The sequence below is a fragment of the Daktulosphaira vitifoliae genome, unplaced genomic scaffold (genome assembly GCF_025091365.1).
Source record: "Daktulosphaira vitifoliae isolate Bord-2020 unplaced genomic scaffold, ASM2509136v1 Scaffold_4, whole genome shotgun sequence".
NCBI classification, from domain to species: domain Eukaryota; kingdom Metazoa; phylum Arthropoda; class Insecta; order Hemiptera; family Phylloxeridae; genus Daktulosphaira; species Daktulosphaira vitifoliae.
In genome coordinates, this window is record NW_026099575.1 from 14,041,924 (window position 1) to 14,062,271 (window position 20,348).

At 23.4% G+C, this 20,348-nt stretch overlaps 2 protein-coding genes across 3 annotated transcripts in view; both read right to left on the reverse strand.

The window, feature by feature from the left end:
• Positions 1-12,245, reverse strand: part of LOC126904553 (uncharacterized) — a 38,090-nt gene extending 25,845 nt beyond the window's left edge. The window contains exon 1 of the mRNA XM_050683670.1: positions 12,111-12,245. The gene's annotated coding sequence lies outside the window, so the exon portion shown is untranslated. The remainder of the gene's footprint in view (positions 1-12,110) is intronic.
• A 3,182-nt stretch (positions 12,246-15,427) lies between these two features.
• On the reverse strand, positions 15,428-20,264 carry LOC126904545 (60S ribosomal protein L8). 2 transcript variants are annotated; one of them, XM_050683657.1, is made up of 6 exons: positions 20,122-20,264; positions 19,635-19,782; positions 18,939-19,080; positions 18,662-18,880; positions 15,636-15,838; positions 15,428-15,571 (listed from the first exon to the last, which is right to left on the reverse strand). In XM_050683657.1, the coding sequence occupies exons 2-6, from the start codon at positions 19,770-19,772 to the stop codon at positions 15,497-15,499; spliced, it is 777 nt and encodes a 258-aa protein (XP_050539614.1). In that variant the 5' UTR covers positions 19,773-19,782; positions 20,122-20,264; the 3' UTR covers positions 15,428-15,496. The 2 variants fall into 2 exon arrangements, with proteins under 2 accessions (XP_050539614.1, XP_050539613.1); XM_050683656.1 differs by having other exon boundaries at positions 20,058-20,180.
• Between the last annotated feature and the right edge of the window lie 84 nt (positions 20,265-20,348).

The following is a 20,348-nucleotide window of genomic DNA, read 5'->3' on the forward strand; positions in this document are numbered from 1 at the left end:
AAAAAAAAAAAAAAAACACATCATAGTAAAATTAATACCTTCTCCGCTTTGCAACGAAGCTAATATAGTGTGTCCCACGTGATTTTGAAAAATCAACATAATAAAATTATATGGATTTTTCAAAACCCATGGATCATTCTATATTTTGATTATATTATTTATTAATATTTAGTTGTATATGAACATAATATTTAATTTTAATAATAAATTTTTACGGCCATATTTACAAATACTTTTTTTCTCTCTTGTTCATTTAATTCTCGAGTATAAGTTTGATATTTTGAATTCTGATCATAATTTTCAAATTTACTAGTAATAAATGCAATAATACCATTTTTATACGTTTCCAATAAATGCTCTAACCTTATATTTTTACTTATACACTTTTTTTTGAGTACTTTCATTGAATTTTTGGTTATAATACGTCATTCGTTTTAATTTCAACGCCATTTCTGAAATTAATAACAAAAGATGTTTCAAATATAACAAAACTTTTCTGGCACGTATGTTTGTAAATACTTTCATTATTATTTTGTATTCCACAGCATTTATTTAAAATTTTTATCGATTAGAAACCATATTTTTCAGCAAGTAAAAAGTCGTAAACAGAACACTACTCTCATATTCTATGACTATAATACATTTTAAGTTATACTCTACTTTAAAATACTTTTTAGTTATACATAACAATTTGTCCAAAATTAAAATGAAATTAATTGAAAGTATATTTAGTTTTAAATATTTGATGTGCAATATTACATGTTACTGCAATTTTTACTATACCTACTCAAACTCAACACGTATAATATATACTAAAAGTATATCTACTTTAAATAACATCACTTCATTTAACTTAGTATAAAACATATTTTTCCTTACATTTTTTTTTGTTATAATAAAAATAACAAGTTAAACTTGGATGCAATTTAAAAAGAGGCTTTTTGCTTCTTTCCTCGTATTAAAGAATACTGTATATCCATATAGCTAAACCCTCTTAAACATTTTCCTTTCTTGATTTTTTATAATTACGCATTTGATTTGAACACAAAGTTCATGAAAAGTGGAATTATATGAAACCATAATTTACAGACCCTTTACATTTAAATACTTAATTATCTATGATTTTGAGCGTTTTATTTTAAAATCAAGTTTCCAAATTCTTCTGTTGTACATTAAAAGCATAAAATAATATTCAAAATTTATTTGAAGGACCTATCTCAAAATAAAAAATTAGTTAAGTAAATTAAAGAATTTACATAATGCAAAATAAGCCGATGTAATTTCACAGAAAATTTTATAATATTTGACTGCTATTTTCACTTTTTAAACATTTATAAAATTAATAGCAAATAAAATAATATACACCGTAAATATATGTTTTAATACTGTGTTCACTATTACATAGTTTTTTTTTTTTTAATAATGTCTTATTTTTTAATTAAATCAAATTTTAAATAATTAAAAATTTTATCAAGAATTAAGTTACAAAGAATTAAATATAAATAACATTTTTATTCCCATATTTAAGTTATGTTATATTTGTCTATCTTCTATGAGATAATATATACATAAAATAATATAAAAGGTATCGTTAAGGTATTTTCAAAATACAAATTTTGAATAGAAATTATTTTGATTTGTGATCTCTAAAAAATAATATGCTAAGAGCGAAAAGCTATTGCCACTGAATTTTAAAATTATGAAAGAATCAGGACTGAGATAGATCTAGAGATAGACTGGACTAAGTTTTTGAATTTACAAAAGTCTTTTTGAGGAAATGTTTTTAATGTTGTCATAAAATTAAGTTCAAATCAGACTTTAAATCTCTTAGAATTTAGTCATGAAGTGCATTTATCGAAATTCAGAACAGCTATTGGACAATTTATATTTAATTATTAAAAAGATTTGATAAATTCTGAAGTCTGAAAGAAAATTGACTTAAAATTATCATTTATAAAACTTTGCCTTTTGATAGATGTAAAACAAAGAATTTATAATTTGAAATTATTAAGTTATAATGATGATTAGTCTATCCTTGTAATGTAATAGATAAAATACGTATCTTTCATATTTTCATGCTAAGTTGTTACACCATTTTGTAGATCACAACTACAAAGAGTTGTGATAAAGAGAGAAAAAAAATTTTTCAAATGAAAAATACTATGCTATTTCACATTTAAATCAATTTCAAGATCAAAATTGATGTATAGATAATGAAAAAAAAACAATTATTAGTCTAAACAAAGAAATGTAAAGATAAATGGTATGTGCAATGTATTGCATTTGACGAGTAAATGTTTTCGCCCTGTTGAGGATGAGCACATTTTCTTTGGTTTTCTATACCTTAGTGACAATACTTAGAAAAGCGTATTCATCCTATCAATCTTTGCAAAGGCTATTTCGATAGACAAATAAAGATAAAACGAGATTTGGAGAACAACTTTAGAGCAAAGGCGTAGTTAAAGTGGTTTATTTTTAACCATCTTCGAAACAAGTAAGTCAGGGAAATTGGTATAATAAAAACCACACGTGACATAGAGCTTAAGCCGTAGACATCTACATTCATTCGATTATTTTTGTGTCTATGTTTACAAATAAGACGAATGTCAAAACAACGAGTGAAGTGTAACCTTTTTTTTTATTTTGTATTGATCTAGAAATGTCTTTTCCTGATTTATAAATTTTTACAACTGACTGAACACATAAATAATATAATAACATGATTAAATAATTCTAATTTTATGATTATATTTTTGCTACTTATCTCGTTAGTTTTGAAATAAAATCCTACAAAAAAATAAAACTTGTATTTTTCTTACAGCAAAAAAAAAATGTGTTTAATAAAAGTTGTAAAACTTAGTTAACAATTATTACGAATGAGTTCAATTTTTGATAATTTTAATTAATTATATTGTACAGCTTATCATAAAAATGCTTATTAATTTAGTAACTACTATATTATATTGTATTAAATTATATGAAAAATAATAACTATTATTTTTCATTAATTATAATTAATGATAAAAGAGTTGTTTGTGGTATATTTACTGAACATCATACTCAAACGAAATCAAGTAATTATTAGAGAATTTCAACTTAAGTCTTAATCTTTTCAATTACTTTTAACATTATTATTCTAATGACAACAGATAGATCCTACTAAAATTAGTGTCTTCTATATACTATCTCTTATAATAAACTTTCTTTGGCTCTTTTGATAGACTTTTCCATTAACACAGATTTACTTAGAGGTATAGTGGCATTTCCTTATTATGACAATCTGTAATAAATAAAATTATTGATAATATATAAAAATCTAGTTTTCGGTTTAAAGGAAGTTTCAAATAATGTTTTAGTGAAACACTATGAAATAATCTAAAAATTCTTATACATCACTACAATCATTTTAATATACACGTTAGTTTTTCATACAAGTAGTGTAATTTTGACATAAAAAATCGAAAATCCATATACAAATATAACATTTTTATTATTATTTATCAATAATTTTCTTACTCTGTATGCTTTAAAAACTTCCTTTGCATGTATATAATAATTTAGACATTTTTTTAGGATTGAATATTTAAAGCTCTTTGAGGTATTACGTCAAATATTGAAATTTTTAATTCATTTGTCTGAATATATTTCAATATATCCAGAAAATTCAAAATTTACCCATGTGTAAAAAAATTTATAAACAAAACTTTATTTATATTAATAAATTAAGAAATATTTATTTATTAAAAAAACCAATTAACCTCACAAAATATAAATTTTAGCATGTGATGTATTGTAGAAGTGTAATTAAATTTAGAAATTTGTGCATACGTTATTTCACAGCAATTTCATCAACAATACTTTACTTTAAAAAAATCAAACTTATATCTCATTAGCGTTGTTATTTAATTTTCTTAAATTAATAAATTAAGACATATTAAAAATTATTCTAATAGTTTTGAAATTAAAATATTTTATATCATATTATTATTTGATGAAATTTGATATACCTCATTATGCTTTCAATGATAAATTTGGTTCTTATGCATTTTTTATATAGTATATAATGTAATGTTATGAGTAATAAAATTTTGATTTATTTAAAACGAAACAACGTTTACATATCAACAATGAACCATGAGATTTTGTTTATTTGCTTGATCAGTAATTATGACCGAGGATATACTTTTAAAAATTACATTTAACCTACTTTTAAGAATCCAAACTTATTAATAAAAACAAATGAACAAAGTCAACAATTATTTACAAAAGTAACTTTATTGAATAAAGTCATTCAAAGTCACAAACAAAAATAATTTTTGGGAAAAATATTTAATAATTTCTTATGACCGTTTATTCTTTTGAACTTAAAAATATGCAAAATTAATAATAATAAAAAAAAACTTACGATTTTAATTAATAATTTGGTGGTATGGTCCTGCATCCTCAATGTTTTCTCATGTTTGTTTTTAACGAAAAAAAATATTATTATCCCCGGAAATTTTAATAAAAAATTTGTAGTTAATTTTTATTATTGTAAGCTTATTTAGTTACAAAATAGTGATAATTATAGTATTTTAGTTATTATTTACATTTATTGATATTGTTTGTTATAAATAACACACGCATAAAAGATAAAAATCTGTATGATAAATGAAATGTAAGAGTTTTTATAGATGATAATGTTGCTTATTTTTATTATAAGTCATATAAATGTCAATAAAAACATGTTTATTTAATATACATGTTGTATTCAAATATCACCTTAATCAAACCTTATGGTAGCTTAGTGATTCACTATTGACATTGACCCTTTATTTATTTTCAGTCATAATCAAATGAAAATTTGCATTTAAACAGCATTTCGGATTAAAATGAATATGATAAACACGCTAACTAAAAAAACGGTCGCTCCAACATTTGGAATCATGATAAAAATCGTATTCAAACCTTATTGTAATATCATAAGGTAATTAGTTTTACTCAAAAAGGTGTTATTATATGCTAAACACACTAGAAGTTTCCACTTATATCGCAATAGATACTTTTATTAATGGAATACACGATAGACAATATTATAATTAACAATACTTTATTATAATTGTAACAAACTCTATCTTTAAATATTAAATAATTATACGAGTTTAAAAATACTTATAAGGAAATTTACGCGAAAAACAAAATAATATAAAACACTTAACTAAAATACAGACATTTTAATTAACGTAATCATTTTTATAGATTTTTTTGTATCACTATGAAGGTGAAATAACATCAAATAGTTTAGACTATTATATATTTTCATCTAATATGATTTTCATGTGTTAGAAGCACTGTGTTATATTGATAATGATAAAATTGAACTTAATATTACTTTCATCCGTACTTAATGAACAATCTTTCATATCACGCCATTTATACATTCAAATGCTAATAACTCGAAAAGTGGTTATTACAACAATGAATTTATTTCTGGGTCATTCCCCTTTTGACTTTATAACAGAAATACCTTAAGTTTCTGTTTAACTTTCAAGTACTACCCTACTAATGTTTCTAAGATATTATTCATGTGTTTATGACATTGAATTTTTAAAAATCGTTAAATGAAACGAAGTTTAAAAATTTACTTTAAAAGGACATTGTTAGCTTTTAAGTATAACATTAATAATCCTATGAAATCGAACAATTATAGCTCCTTTTTTTCAATTATATGAAATAATTATTTGGTTATAAGCCAAAAATATAATAATTATGAAAAATATTCATTATAAAAACTTTCTATTTTTTTTTTAATAAAGTAGATATCTAATATGTTAACGGACTCAGCATAAAAATAGTATATAATATAATATGGAGCTTTTTTATTTGTTTTTTAGTAAACTTTTACACATTTTCTTTAATTACCAAATGTACACTTTATTTACATTGACTTTATTTATAAATTTGTACATTAACAGCTTGCATTGATTCTCACAACTAATCCATAATATATCAATATTATTTTATTTATGAATTCGTGCTAACTTCTAAAAAAACACTTTCCTAAGTACAATATATTTAAATTAACATTAACTTCACTAAACTTTATTATGGTTTTTTTTACATTCTTCAGGTTTTTAGTAGTAAAATTACTTATAGTCCAGTTTACTTTACACGAGATTATATAAGCTGGAAGTTGATTACATAATTTAAGGTATAACGATTGTTTTGTTCGTAAATATAAGACGTGACCTATTAAAATCAAAAAAATACATTTTATTATATTATAATTCTATTTTGACTATTTATATTAGCGTACAATAATATTTCCTCTTATTTACTATAAATATAAGGAACATTACGGCATTTTTTCAATATTTTATCTTGAATATTAAAAATTAAAAGGTAACTTAATTGTTTTTAAGTCCAACTTTCATCTTCTTTTAAAATAATTAGTTAAACAATTGTCCATAATGTTTGACAACAAATTATTTGATAATTTGTATGTATTTTTGATTATATATTTTTGATTATATATTTTATATTATATATATTTTTTAAAATACAACAATAAATAGTTTTATTAATTACTTCTTATCTCAAAGTAATCTTATTACAGGAGTAAACTTTTACTAAGGCCATTTGTTCTTCTTAAGGAACTACTCAAATGTGATTACATAATTAAATAAACCAACTAATTAGAGTTTTGATGTTTACGGGACAGAGTTTACAAGGTTTAACTATCCTTAAATGTATTATGATGAATTATAACATGAACAAAAACATTTCCAGACGGAAGTTTCTTTATTAAAGTACATTTGTCTAGTAATAACGTTTAAGTACAAATGGCAAAAACAATCATTTTATCGTATATCTGTTGACAACATAAATAATTTTGGTATGTTTGGTACACAATACGGATTTAAAAATTTATTAGATAAGTTATATTATAATACATAAAAAGATATTTAATTAAATAAGCTAAACAATCAATTTTAATATATGACTGATAAATCTAATTATTTGGATTTTTAGATACCTATTGCTAAATAACGTTATGAAGCTGATTAATTCTTGTGAGCTATGAGATTTAGTTATTATGAAGATCTCAATAAAATACACTAAATAAAAAAAAATAGAACTTTATATTTCATCTTACAATTTAAAAGTTAAAGAAATAATTCAAGAGCATTAATAAACACTATGTTTATTAATTTTAAAACTATACGTATGTCAAGATGATGAAAAGTCAATGTCTCTAGTTTGCTTTTTTACTCAACTACTAATGGTTATAGATGAACTATTAGAAAATCAATTTATATCTATTTAAATGGACATTAATTACTTAAGCAATAAACATTTGAACATCGTGGAACTTGTTATTACACTACTAAGTTTCATATAACTTTATGAATATAAAATATATGCATTTAAATAATTAACTTAGATTTTAATATATTTATATCATTATAACGTTACTCAATTTAATTTTATACATACTCTATTTAATAGTACAACCAACATATGAAATTCTAATAGTTAATTTTAGAGATCTATCAAAATTTAGTTAATTTTTTTTTTATTATTATTATTTCTGTTGTGTTCGCTCACTATTCTTTATCCACATCATATTAAATTATTTGCAATTTAATACCTGTTCAAGTAAAAAATGATGTTAAATAAATTTCGTTCCGTTATAATTAGTACGATTAAATAGAACAAGTTGGAATAAAAGCACACAAGTCATAAACAACCAATGACGCCCAGGGGTAAAGCAAAGGGTTCCATTGCACCCCCCTGGGATTTTTCGTGACACAATTAATGAAAAAGACTAGCACAAATCATACAATTCTAGTCACCAAATTTATTAACATATTTTAAGTTTTTGTTGTGGTTATTCCCTAATTAATTTATTAGTAATTATATATATATACAGAATGAATATTAATTATAAATTTAATAACGCACCGACTAGATAAGTATTAATTAATAGGTATACCACCGATTAATATTATGTCGAAATTAGTCTGTAGGGCTCATACTGACGTCATTAATTTTTGTATCCTCTTGAGATAGTCTGCGAACATTTCTGCTAATAGCTACTTTTTAGAAGATAAACAAACAAAGTTTTCTCGTAACACAACGTGCGACTTATGCTTAACATACGATGATAACTAAATGAGAAAACTGTATTATTATGGTGTGAAATTCATCAAAAATAAACATATTAAGCGTAATTTTCAACATTAACTTGCACATCTTCAAAAGAATATTGACTTATTATACAGATTTTTTTTTTTTTTAGGAAATCTGCGAATAAGTACAATTTTCTATTACATTTTTCTATTTGGAGAAAATTAAAACTACATGCACTTAGTTATAAATTATTTAAATTTTTTTAATTGATAAACAAAGATTTTTTTTTCATAATTCTTATAAATATTCAATTTGTATTAACAATTGCTAATATATAATTGAATATTCGAATTTAAAAAGTTATGCTAACGTATTTTTTTTTAAATTTTCAAATTTTTGAATTCCTATCTATGGCTTAATCCAATCATAAATTTGTATGCTCGTTTTCCATTTCTGGTACTTGAAACTCTAACATACACTTAAATTAGACAGGTAAGCATTATACGATTTTTTTTAGAAAAAAATAAAATAATGTTAAATTTATGATTCTTTTTAGCGGATAAATGTATTCAATTTGTTACATTCGTAAAGAAATATTTTTAACGTATGATTCATGACTGTCATTTGATGAAACTGTTTATTCTGATAACATGAACATAAAATTATTCATTATAACTAAACACTTGGCATTCATGTTCATAATAAACTAAGTTTTTAAAGTTCAACAAACATAAAATACTTTTTACAGCTAATGCTGACAAAATGTTGTAGTTTAATATAATATTTGTTTTATATTTAAATGCAGTGCTGGTGATAGGTTTTGTAAGGCTCAGAGCAAATTATAATTGCAGGGCCCCTGTGAATTAAATAAAATAGTATTCGTTTTTATATTTCTATAAAATAAAATAAATAATGTAGGTGGTATAGAAATTCACTACTCTACTTAAGTATTTTTTTTATTGATAAATTTATATTTTTCTTAAATTATTGTAATAAGAGATAATATAAGTAAATAAGAAATGTTACAAATTATTTCAATATCCAATTAAATTAGACAAAATCAACCAAATCGAAATAAAAAAATTAGTTTGGCTAACTTGTTAGTTATATTAAGTTTAAGTAAATTCAAAATTGAAGACTCTTTTAAAAGGTTCTAGCCTGATTAAACCTCATAACACTAATCTAAACACATTATGAAATAATAGATTTTAATTTTAAAGAAAACACATGAAAAATAAATGAATTTATACAAATATAATATTGATTTTGATTAATTAGCGTAGAAAAATTTAATTTTGGTTAAAAATTCATATCCTCCAATTTGACTTATTAATATCTATACTTATATAGTAGTCCAACTTTTAAATAAATTAGTCAATAGCCTATTCTTAGCAAGTTGTGAGAGGAACCCAAGCTTTTGACACTTCCCAAATTTATTTAAAAAATAAGACACACTACATTAAATTTCAAAACGAACCTTACTTAGACCTTTAAAAACTACTATAAACAGGAGACTCAATAATACAACTAAGTACTGGATAGTAATTTTTTCCAATTACAAGTTTGCCAAGTAACATTCATAACTAATAACAACAACAACTAGTTGTGGTTATTTAGTCAAACTAATTTTGTTCAATATTATAAATATTTTTATTGAACCATTAAAAACATTTTAATATTTGTGCAATTTATTTCAAAATCTTTTTTTTATGGAATAAAGTATTTTTCGCACTATCGATGTTAAGATGGGTATTGCTTTATGAGAAGTCATTACACCAAAATAGTTTTTTAGACGTTTATTAATTTTAAAATTGTAACTATCGAAATATTACAACATTACTTCAAGTACTTCAATAAAATATCAAAGTACGTCTGATTTTTTAATATTAAAATTTTAGCTACAGAATATCGTTAAATTTACATTAATAAACTTCAATAATTTCTCAGTATTCATGTTAGTAGCCAAAAAGAGAATTATAATTTTAAACATAATGTTGTTTTCAGACATCAGCGATTAAATACGTGTAAAATAACAAAAACAATTATTTTGAAATCTTTATCACTTAATACTTGCCATATATACCCACGTGTTCTTTATTATAATATTGCGTAAGAATCAAACAAATTAATTATGTTTATTCTAATGATATAATTATAATCTAATAACCTCAAAAAACAAAGGAGTTTAATTTTGTGTGTTTTAGGTTATTTGTACATAATTTCTTTGAAATATCTCATATTATGGAGAAATGAGTAAAAGAGAAAAGTTTACAGAAAGGAAAAATTATGTGTTGCCTACGGCGATAATTTTTGTAAATGTTGACCCGAGTCTGGAACCTACTGAAAAATTAAATCTTGAACACGTAATTGTATAGTATATATCTTATAATTAAAACAAATTAATCAATTAAAAAGTAAAAAGAAAATTGTTTTTCGTTCGAGGAACATCTATTTTTATAATAAATAAAAGAAAATAAGATTCAATACTATTCATGCGAAAACTTCAGTTATTTATTCCTATATAAGAGTAGTCAATATTATACTTTATTTGCGTTTTTAATAATCAAGTCCATCAAAAATAATGTATATTTCTTGATTAGTATTTTTTAGAAAAATGATTAAACAAATCACTTTGTCAAAATAATAATAAACAGAAAAATTACATCTTATAGAATGAAGGTGATTATTAATAATAAATATCAAAAGATTTTTTATTACTTTAGCAAAATGATGTAACCGAAGTTTCAGGTTATAAAATTATTTTATAAAACAATAAAAATATTAATTTCCAGACAGTAAGGATGTGTAGGTTGATATGACATGTTATATTAACTTCTAAGTTAAAAGTTTCTCGACGTAATTAAGCTACAACTTAAATTTTTCATTCTTAATATAAAGTGAACTGCAACAAATATAAATAAAAAATGTATGTATGAGTGATACCGAATGAAATTTATTACGTTATAATTTTAATTTAAAACAGTAATTGTTAATTGGTTTGTATATATTTTATTTTTACCAAGAGATTAAATTAAATACTGAAATGTTAATTATGGTTTAATCTTATAGAAGTCATTTTTTAGCCAGATAATGTTTTTTGTCTCCATAGAACTGATGAGAAAAAAAGCACTTCTTCAGTATATTCAAAATTTACAATAATGTATTTATAGTTTGAAGAGGTGTTCCCGTTATCTAAGATAAAATATCCGATATAATAACTGGACACATAACCTACGTTATCGTTTATAAAAAAGTACGTACCAATAGGTCGTTAAAACATTTTAACATAATAAAAAAAATACTAATAATTTTTCTTGAGAAATATTTAATAGTTCAATAAAATGAAAATTTTATTTAAGTATTTACTTTTATACCAGCTTAAGTTCGGGTTGAAGCTTTGTAAACTATAATAAAGTATTTCATAAAAAACATTTTACATGACCCTATTTATATGTCACGATTACAAAAATCATTCCATTGATCCCTTTGGTAATATTACTTGACAATAAAAGAACTCTTTACGTGATATTTTATCGACTCATCGACAATCCACTCATTAAAACGACTTAATCGAACTTTAAGTTAATCATTTAGTTTAAAACTTGTGTGTGTCTAAGTACTTATAAACATCACGACACACATAAGTTATAAATTATAATAACATTTAAGAATATTTAATATATATATAAACTGCACATATACAAATTTTTCATGTATTGGTTATTGTTTTAAAGAAATTAACCACCGAGTACTTTAGTTGAATGTAATTCTTTAAAATTAAAAAATAAACAAGGATTTCAAAACAATTTTCTTTGTCGTTTTTATGATCCGTTATTTAAAAATAAATCATTTGATAGCCAAATTTGAATTTATTTCTTTTCCTTAAGCTAATATATATGCCACTTGTATAAGTGTAATTTTGCTAATTATAGATCAAATTATGTGTAAAAATTCTAAATATTTTTTATCGACCAAATAGGTCTTAAAGATATTCTTACCTTTTTGTACTGTGTAACGGACGCAAAATGTAACTGTGAGACGTGTGGCAGCAGAAACGACGTTCGCGTGGACTTGTTGCTGCCCCGATGACGGCGAAGACACAAACTTGTTGCGGCGCAAATACATGCGAATAAAAGTACATGTCCCGCCGAATCAAGGGACGGATCTTTATGCGCAAGGGTTACAACCGCCACCGACGGCCCACATAACAACCATCAAACCAAATCTAAATGTCCTTCGACATGGATAATTTTACTAACCGTCATAATAATGACACCTGATGATAGTGTGCAAACAACTGGTCCTGAACCACTTCAATAAGTAGGCTGAAATAAAGAACAATAGTTTTCAACAAAATTTGAATATTCTTGATATAATTTTTGTTAAATTTTATTGCATAATATATTACAATGTTTTAAGTTTATTATAAATTCAAAGAATTCAGGATTTTGGAGGATGAACTTTATTTACATGAAAAAAGTAAGAGTTTTAAACAAAAGTGAAATTAACTTTATCACTTAAATGCACATAACTATTAACAAAGTTATGAACTAAAAAAATTATTGTAAAATTATCTCATTTAATACTTATTTTTTAACTCCAAATTTATAACTTTCCATAATAACTCTTTTGAGACTTAAAAAATACTAACAATTAATATTTTTTGAAAAAAATCTTGTAGTATATGAAGGTTCTTCATATACCCGATATTTATTTATATATTATGTTTTATCTCCAATTTTTTTCCGAAATTATATTTTTATGATATGTATAATTTATGTAATTTTCTTTAAATATCATAGAGAATTTTATACAGTCATTTTTTTTTTAGTGAAAACTCATCAAAGTTTATAAAAACTATTGTATGTGTAGTTATGCATTTTATATTTCTTACCAAAAGCTTTATTGTTGTTTTGATACATTATCGGAATGGTAATATTCGAAATTTCTCACCACAGTTATTAGTATAATTAGGTAAGTTTTCTTGTGTTAATAAAGAAAATGCGTAATACAAATTGATTCTATTGAATTTCTTGCCAACTCGATCTGCCAACTGGAGAAAAGTTAAATTAAAAAAACATCATGATATACTAATCTGAGTACTTAACTCAAATATTGGTCATATTCTATAGTAAATACAAGTTTTTAGAACAAAAACTCATATTCTCGAATTACAATGAATTGGTTCATTTCTCTAATTTGTATAAGAGTCTAAATTGAATTTACATTTTGTTATGGTACTCTATTAATTTAATAACATCGATAACAATAAACAATTTTTAAAAGTGTTCTAAATATTTAATATTAAATTTCTAAAAAAACCTTGAACTTTAATAAAGTTCAAGGTTTTTTTAGAAATTTTTTCCATCGATAAAGTTATGTAAAATAACATAAGTTATTATATTATATTTAAATAATTACCTTTGAAAAAAATTATTCAAATTAAATTAAAATAAAGTTTTTTAATTTAGGAGGGCTATGAAGGACAACTATTATTTCTGTTACTATTTTATCTTTATATCATTAATAGTATAGTAATGTTAATTATTATCAAATATATTTATAACGATCAATGTATAAAAATTCGACACTATAATTGTTGTAAATATTTTTAACAAAGGCAATCTCAGAACAAAATATTGTGAGGTACCTTAGGTTCAGAAATTAAAAGAGGTCCTTGTATTCAACAAAAAATTTTATTAGATATAAAATTCAAGTGTTTCCCAAAATGTTTGCCCCTGATACTAAGTTCCCTTTATTCCTCCTGAATCAGGTTTTAAAAATTAAATCAAATTGTATGTACAGTACAGGTTGAATTTTTTTAATTTAATAGAAAATTAAAATTATATTAATAGTTTTTATTTTATATTAGTCAAATAATTTTTTTAAGATGTTGTCCATATGTGGCATAGATTTTTTAGAGTCTCAGTTATAATAACAATAATTTTATAAAATAGTAATAATAAATATAATACTGAAAATGTTCTAAATAGCTAAATAAATTTTTATCACAGATTAACATTTTAATTATTGTTCGATAAAATTTAATTATCAAAAGTATTTTTTCACTGATTGTACTTATAAATCATGAAATAATTCATTTTTTTCAGTTAACGCTAGAAAATAATTACAAGACAATTTAATAATTTAAATTGTATAGTAAAGTAAAGAACTTTTCAAATAAATTTTAGGCGAGCCATTGGTACAAATATAATGAATAAGGGTGACCCTTCATTAGTTAGATATACACTATTAAGGAGGTAAATGTACATTAAAACTGTTAAAAAATCTTATCATAAACATGGATGCATGTCTAAAAACTCATAAAAAAGTAATATGTAACTCAAGGATAAAACTATATAAATATAACGATTAACAAATTTTTCATTTAAATAACTTACTTGAAAAAGAAACATTTTTATAAAAAGTAAATTTAAATATTTTTTTTCAAATTGAGTAGTCACCATTTTAGTGAAATAAAACAAAATATTAAATGAAAAAAAAAAATTATAATATCGATTAGAAATTCCATAGAATATTTTATTAGTTAATTATATATAAATAATACTTATAATTTATTTATTTTATTAAAAATAATTTATGTGGTCACTCGAAATTCTGTTTAATATGCAGAAGAAAGTTGTTTCTATTAATATGATCAACTATTTTAAAATATCATTATAGTACATATTTAATTACTATAGTGAATATTTGCGCAGAAATGAGGAAGAGATGGTTAGGGTGGTGCTGGAATGGAAACATGCAGAAAAGATACCTCGCGGACGGCTTAGAAAGAGATGGTTGGGTCCGGTGGAAGATCTCAAGAAAATAGGAGTACGAGAGTGGATAACAATAGTTCATGAAAGTGAAGAATGGAGGCTGATCGTAATGGCGGTGAAAATTTTTCAAGAGTAATAAATGCCAGCAGAAGAATAGTGACTATTTTACTTGACAGTACCGAAAATAAATTTACTCTTTTTACACAATACTTTAAATTATAACTTAAAAAGCTTTTTATGAGGTTAAGATCGTATACACCAAAGATTAATAATTAGGTACATAATACAAAGTTTTTGAAAATAACATGTTATTACTTGATATTGTATTATTTATTGCTGTGATAAGGTATAAGTTGAATAACTTAAAATATAGAATCTGGTAACAATCTAATAGAAAATATGTTATATATCAAACACTACTGATATGCTGATTATTTAAATTCTATTACAAAATGTTAAACGAATAAGCCAGGAGTTTTAATCTTTCTTAAGTTTAAGCTATTCAGGTTTAAAATATACAAATATGAGTTATTATAAAAAAAAACAAAATTTTTGGTTTTTATTTTTTATTTGTAAAATGAAATACAAATATGACAGTAAACAATTTAATCATCTCCCTTTTTGGTAACAACTTTACCTCCCCGAATCCTACCAGTTCTTCTAGCAGCAATGAGACCAACCTGTAATTAAAACAATAAAAATTATATAGTTAATAAAAGTAATAATAATAGTATTAATTGTAACCTTTCTTCCGGCACTAGTTCCTCGTTTGACAGTAGAAGCTTTACCAATATGTTGATGGTTACCACCACCATGGGGATGCTCAACAGGATTCATAGCAACACCACGAACTTTAGGCCAGCAATTACGCTTAGCCTTGTATTTGTGATATGCACGACCAGCTTTTAACATAGGCTTGTCAATACGTCCACCACCAGACACCAATCCTAAAAAAATATTGAACTTAATGATTAAAGCACTAAAAATATAAATACAGCTTATTCTAACATTTTTCTTTTTAAAATAAGAATTTTCAAAACTTGGTTTTAAGTTAGTAATAAAAAATATATCATTTAATTAATGAAGATAAAATAAATGTGATGTATTATTCCACTGGCTTTAAAATAAATATGCACATAAATTTACAACTACATGAAGTACTTAAAATATGTAATACTTAAGAAACTTCTTAGCAGCTCCTAAAAATATTTTATTTTAACTCAATTAAATTTTAAGTAAGATAGTAAACATTAAAATGATAAATAATTGAAAAAATTAATAAATAATGATTAGTTTTACATCTTACTATTTTCCAAACTTAACACGCTACAGAGCGTGGAGACCTTCATTAAAATATAAGAGAATCTAAGGTGGTTCTTGTGGGCACCCTGGAAATCAAACCTAGGACACTATGCAACAAAATACACATTTCTACCCAATGGCCAGGGCAACAGACAATAATAAACAATAATTATTTTTTCAATATAATTTGCAATTAATAACTCCATTTAATGATTTACGGATAGAATCTCAGAAAAATTGAAAGAATCTTCATTTATAATTAATTCAGATTTCAAATGTCTGTTAATTTATTAATCATCATTGATTTATATTTCAAAATATGTAAAGAATTTATAAAAGCAATATTAGATTACTAGATAAGTAAATTAGCTTCTTAATTTATCAGTAATATATTGTTAACTCACAATGTAATTCTAAAATTTTTATAAATAAAATAAAATTAAAACTATTAAAAATATTTTTTATGTAGTTGTATCTCAGAAATAGAATGACTTCATTAGTTTTCAGTTTTCAAATGTCATACAACATCATTGATACTAAATAATTCATTATTATAAGTTAAATTTAATTGTGTCTATTCTAAACAATTAAAAAAAAAAAATTAATGCAGGGGCAGATTTGTATGTGAAGTACATTTGTAATCCACTAATAACATCTTTACAATTAATCCAGAATCATAAAGAAGATCAATAAGTGACACTCTTATTTACATGATAAACAAATATCACCATTTATAATTATTAATTAATTAAAAAATAAAATAAAATTGATTTTTAGGGAATTTTTTAATTATCTATTGAGGCAGAGATGTTAGATTTTTTTTAACTGTATCATTAAAATAATTAATTATTTTAAAAAGTATTTCACCATTTTATTAAATTAGCTAAAATTCATTCTTAATATTTAATTTTTATAAAAATAATTATCTCCTATATATGGGGTACATTTGAATAGTATAAGAGTAACTTAGAATTTAAGTTTTTAACACGCTTAGATTAGTTTCACCTGTATGTATGTTTTTTTGTAACTCTCGACACGCCATGTGTTATTTATCGCGTATCCAGTCGTGTATGGTGACCCGTACATGCGCGTGTGTCATCAATATTATATATATATATATACACACACATACACAAACAAATTTTTATTGTTATTATGAGATATAAACATTTAAAGGTTCAAATTTTTTTGAGTTAAAAAACATGTATAATACATAAAGGATTACAAATACAGGTAGCTAATTGGATTTTTTAAGACAATATTCACAGGTATATAGCCTTTATTATCAATTATAGTAATACACAGTTGTGAATTTATAAATACACTAACTGCCAATACAGAAATTATAATTATTATTAGTCATAATTGACAATAAATACTCTATGACTGTCACAGCAATGTCATAAAAAACTAAAAAGTGAAAAATAAATATAGTTTAAAAAACTAAAAAAACACATCTAACTAAAAAGTTAAAAATAATTTTTAAAAGAAACTTATAACAATAATGAACGAAGAATACTAGTATTATTGTAAAAAAAAGCATGGGTGCTTTATGCCATATTTTTCGTATATTGAGCTGCCCAATGCTTTTTTCACAATAATACTAGTAATTTTCATTCATTATTGTTTTAAGCTTATTTTAAAAATTAATTTTAACTTTTTAGTTTGATATGCTTTAAAAGCACGTTTTTTTTAGTTTTTTTAACTATNACTAGTAATTTTCATTCATTATTGTTTTAAGCTTATTTTAAAAATTAATTTTAACTTTTTAGTTTGATATGCTTTAAAAGCGCGTTTTTTTTAGTTTTTTTAACTATAGATATATTTTTTAAATATTTTTCTCAGCAGTTACCTAAATGGTTGATTAGTTAAGATACNATTTTTTAAATATTTTCCTCAGCAGTTACCTAAATGGTTGATTAGTTAAGATACACTTTATTTTTTCAATTATTTACATTACACATGTAATGAAGATGATAAAAAAATTATTAAAATCAAAAATATTTTGTTATAATTGATAAATATTATATATTATTGTTTCCTAATTTAATTAGATTACATAAAAATGTTTTTTGGAAAAAAAAAAAAAAATTAAAATAAACCTTGTGATAAAAATACAGCAATTAAGTTTTATCCCAATCACTCAAATAGTTGGCCCAAATTTGTATAAATATTTGATTCACTTATTACCAAGTTAAAATATATTTGATTTTTGAGAATATAAAAATGTGAAAGAATATTTAAATTATAGATTAAAACAATTGTACAATAATTATCATAAACCAAATATAATAAAAAATAAATAACTAAATTTCATACAAATAAGCCTCAGTCTACTACAAATAATTTTAAAAAGTTCCCATTTTCAATTAATAATATTAATCAAAAATTGTTGTTTTAGAAAAACGTTTAAATAATTTTTTAATTTTGAAGTATTAACTTGTAAGTATTCACAATCAAATACTTACCAACCATAGCTCTATTGTTTGATGGGATAACTTTTTTAGCACCCGAAGGCAATTTAACCCTGGTTCTTTTAGCATCTGGATTATGAGCTACAACGGTAGCATAATTTCCTGATGCTCGTGCTAAACGACCACGATCACCAGTTTTTTCCTCCAAGTTACAGACAATTGTACCTTCAGGCATAACACCAACAGGCATAACATTACCAATATTTAATTTAGCTAAAAATAGATAAATATTTAAAAAAAAATCCATTTGAGTATGCCTTTTAAAATATACCCTTCTTTCCACAATATAAAAATTGACCAGTGTAAACACCTTCAGGAGCAATGAACAATTCTTTTCTAGTTTTATATTTATATGGATCTCTAAAATGGACAACAGCTAAAGGAGCTCCACGGCCAGGATCATGAATTATATCCTATAAGTAGAAAAAAATATTTATAAAATTGACAGTATGAACTGGAATTAAACTTTCATAATAAACTATTAAACAATTTCAAGTAGTAAATTTAAAACTTGTTCAATGATATCAAAAATCACATTAAAAATAAAGTTAACGTAGTTGCTTTCATACACAGCTATATATTAACATGGTTTTTACTTGAGTCGTCCAGTTGCAAGTCCAAAATATATTACTTTTATAATTTTACGTTTTCCTACCAAGTTATAAGCAAAATTGTCAAGAAAAAGTAAAATTACAAAAACATTTTTTTTTAATGACTCCATTACAAATGAACGACTTCTTAATATAAGCAATTCATTGCTGAATTTTAATCAATCAACGTTAACATAATAACAATAAGAGGTGTAATTTAAGTCATACAGAACATTAGAAATATTAAAATGTAACACAAAATAACAACATAAAACGTTAACTATAATTTTAATTATTAGTGATATTATAAATATAACAAAAAAAAAAAATACTATAACTATTAACAATTAGGTACGAAAATAAATAGAGTATATTACCTTAACGACACCTTTGATGTAACCATATTTTTCTGCATAATCTAGGTTCCTTAGTTTAGGGGCTCCCTTGCGGTGTTTTACGTGAGAACGGAAAACACTTCCCGCACCTTTCCTTTGAGCACGAATTACCCTACCCATTTTTAAAAATCTGCAAAACAATTATCCAATTAAATATACTAAATAAAATTAAATAAGACAACAAAAAAGTAACAATTCAAATGAGAAGTAGGTTAAGATTCTTCATTTTTAATTAAATACGTAAGTTGTGGGATTGAAAAAATAATATTTTGTAAAGACGTATTATAAAACTACTATTTTTTAAATAATAACTACTCCAACAAAGATTTCTCTTAGTGATAATATGACTTAGACAAATTGTTTATAAATAACTTTAACATTAAATTATAACGATTTTAAACTTACACGAAGGATGCTTTAGATAATTAAGGATTAAAACTAAAATTTAATAAAAAATTTGAATACTCACACAAGTATATTTGAACGAAGTCGGTCGCGAAGGAGAGACTTTTGTGATTACAATACATAATTTACATTATAATCAGTGTGAACACTCAATTGTAATTTTTTTTTATGCAGTGTGACCAACGCTTTGAAAAATGTATTAATTAAATAATATATTATAGATTAAAAAATTAAAAAATGTTGAATAAAAATTATTGAACTCAAAATAGATGATGTAAGATGAATTTTTTT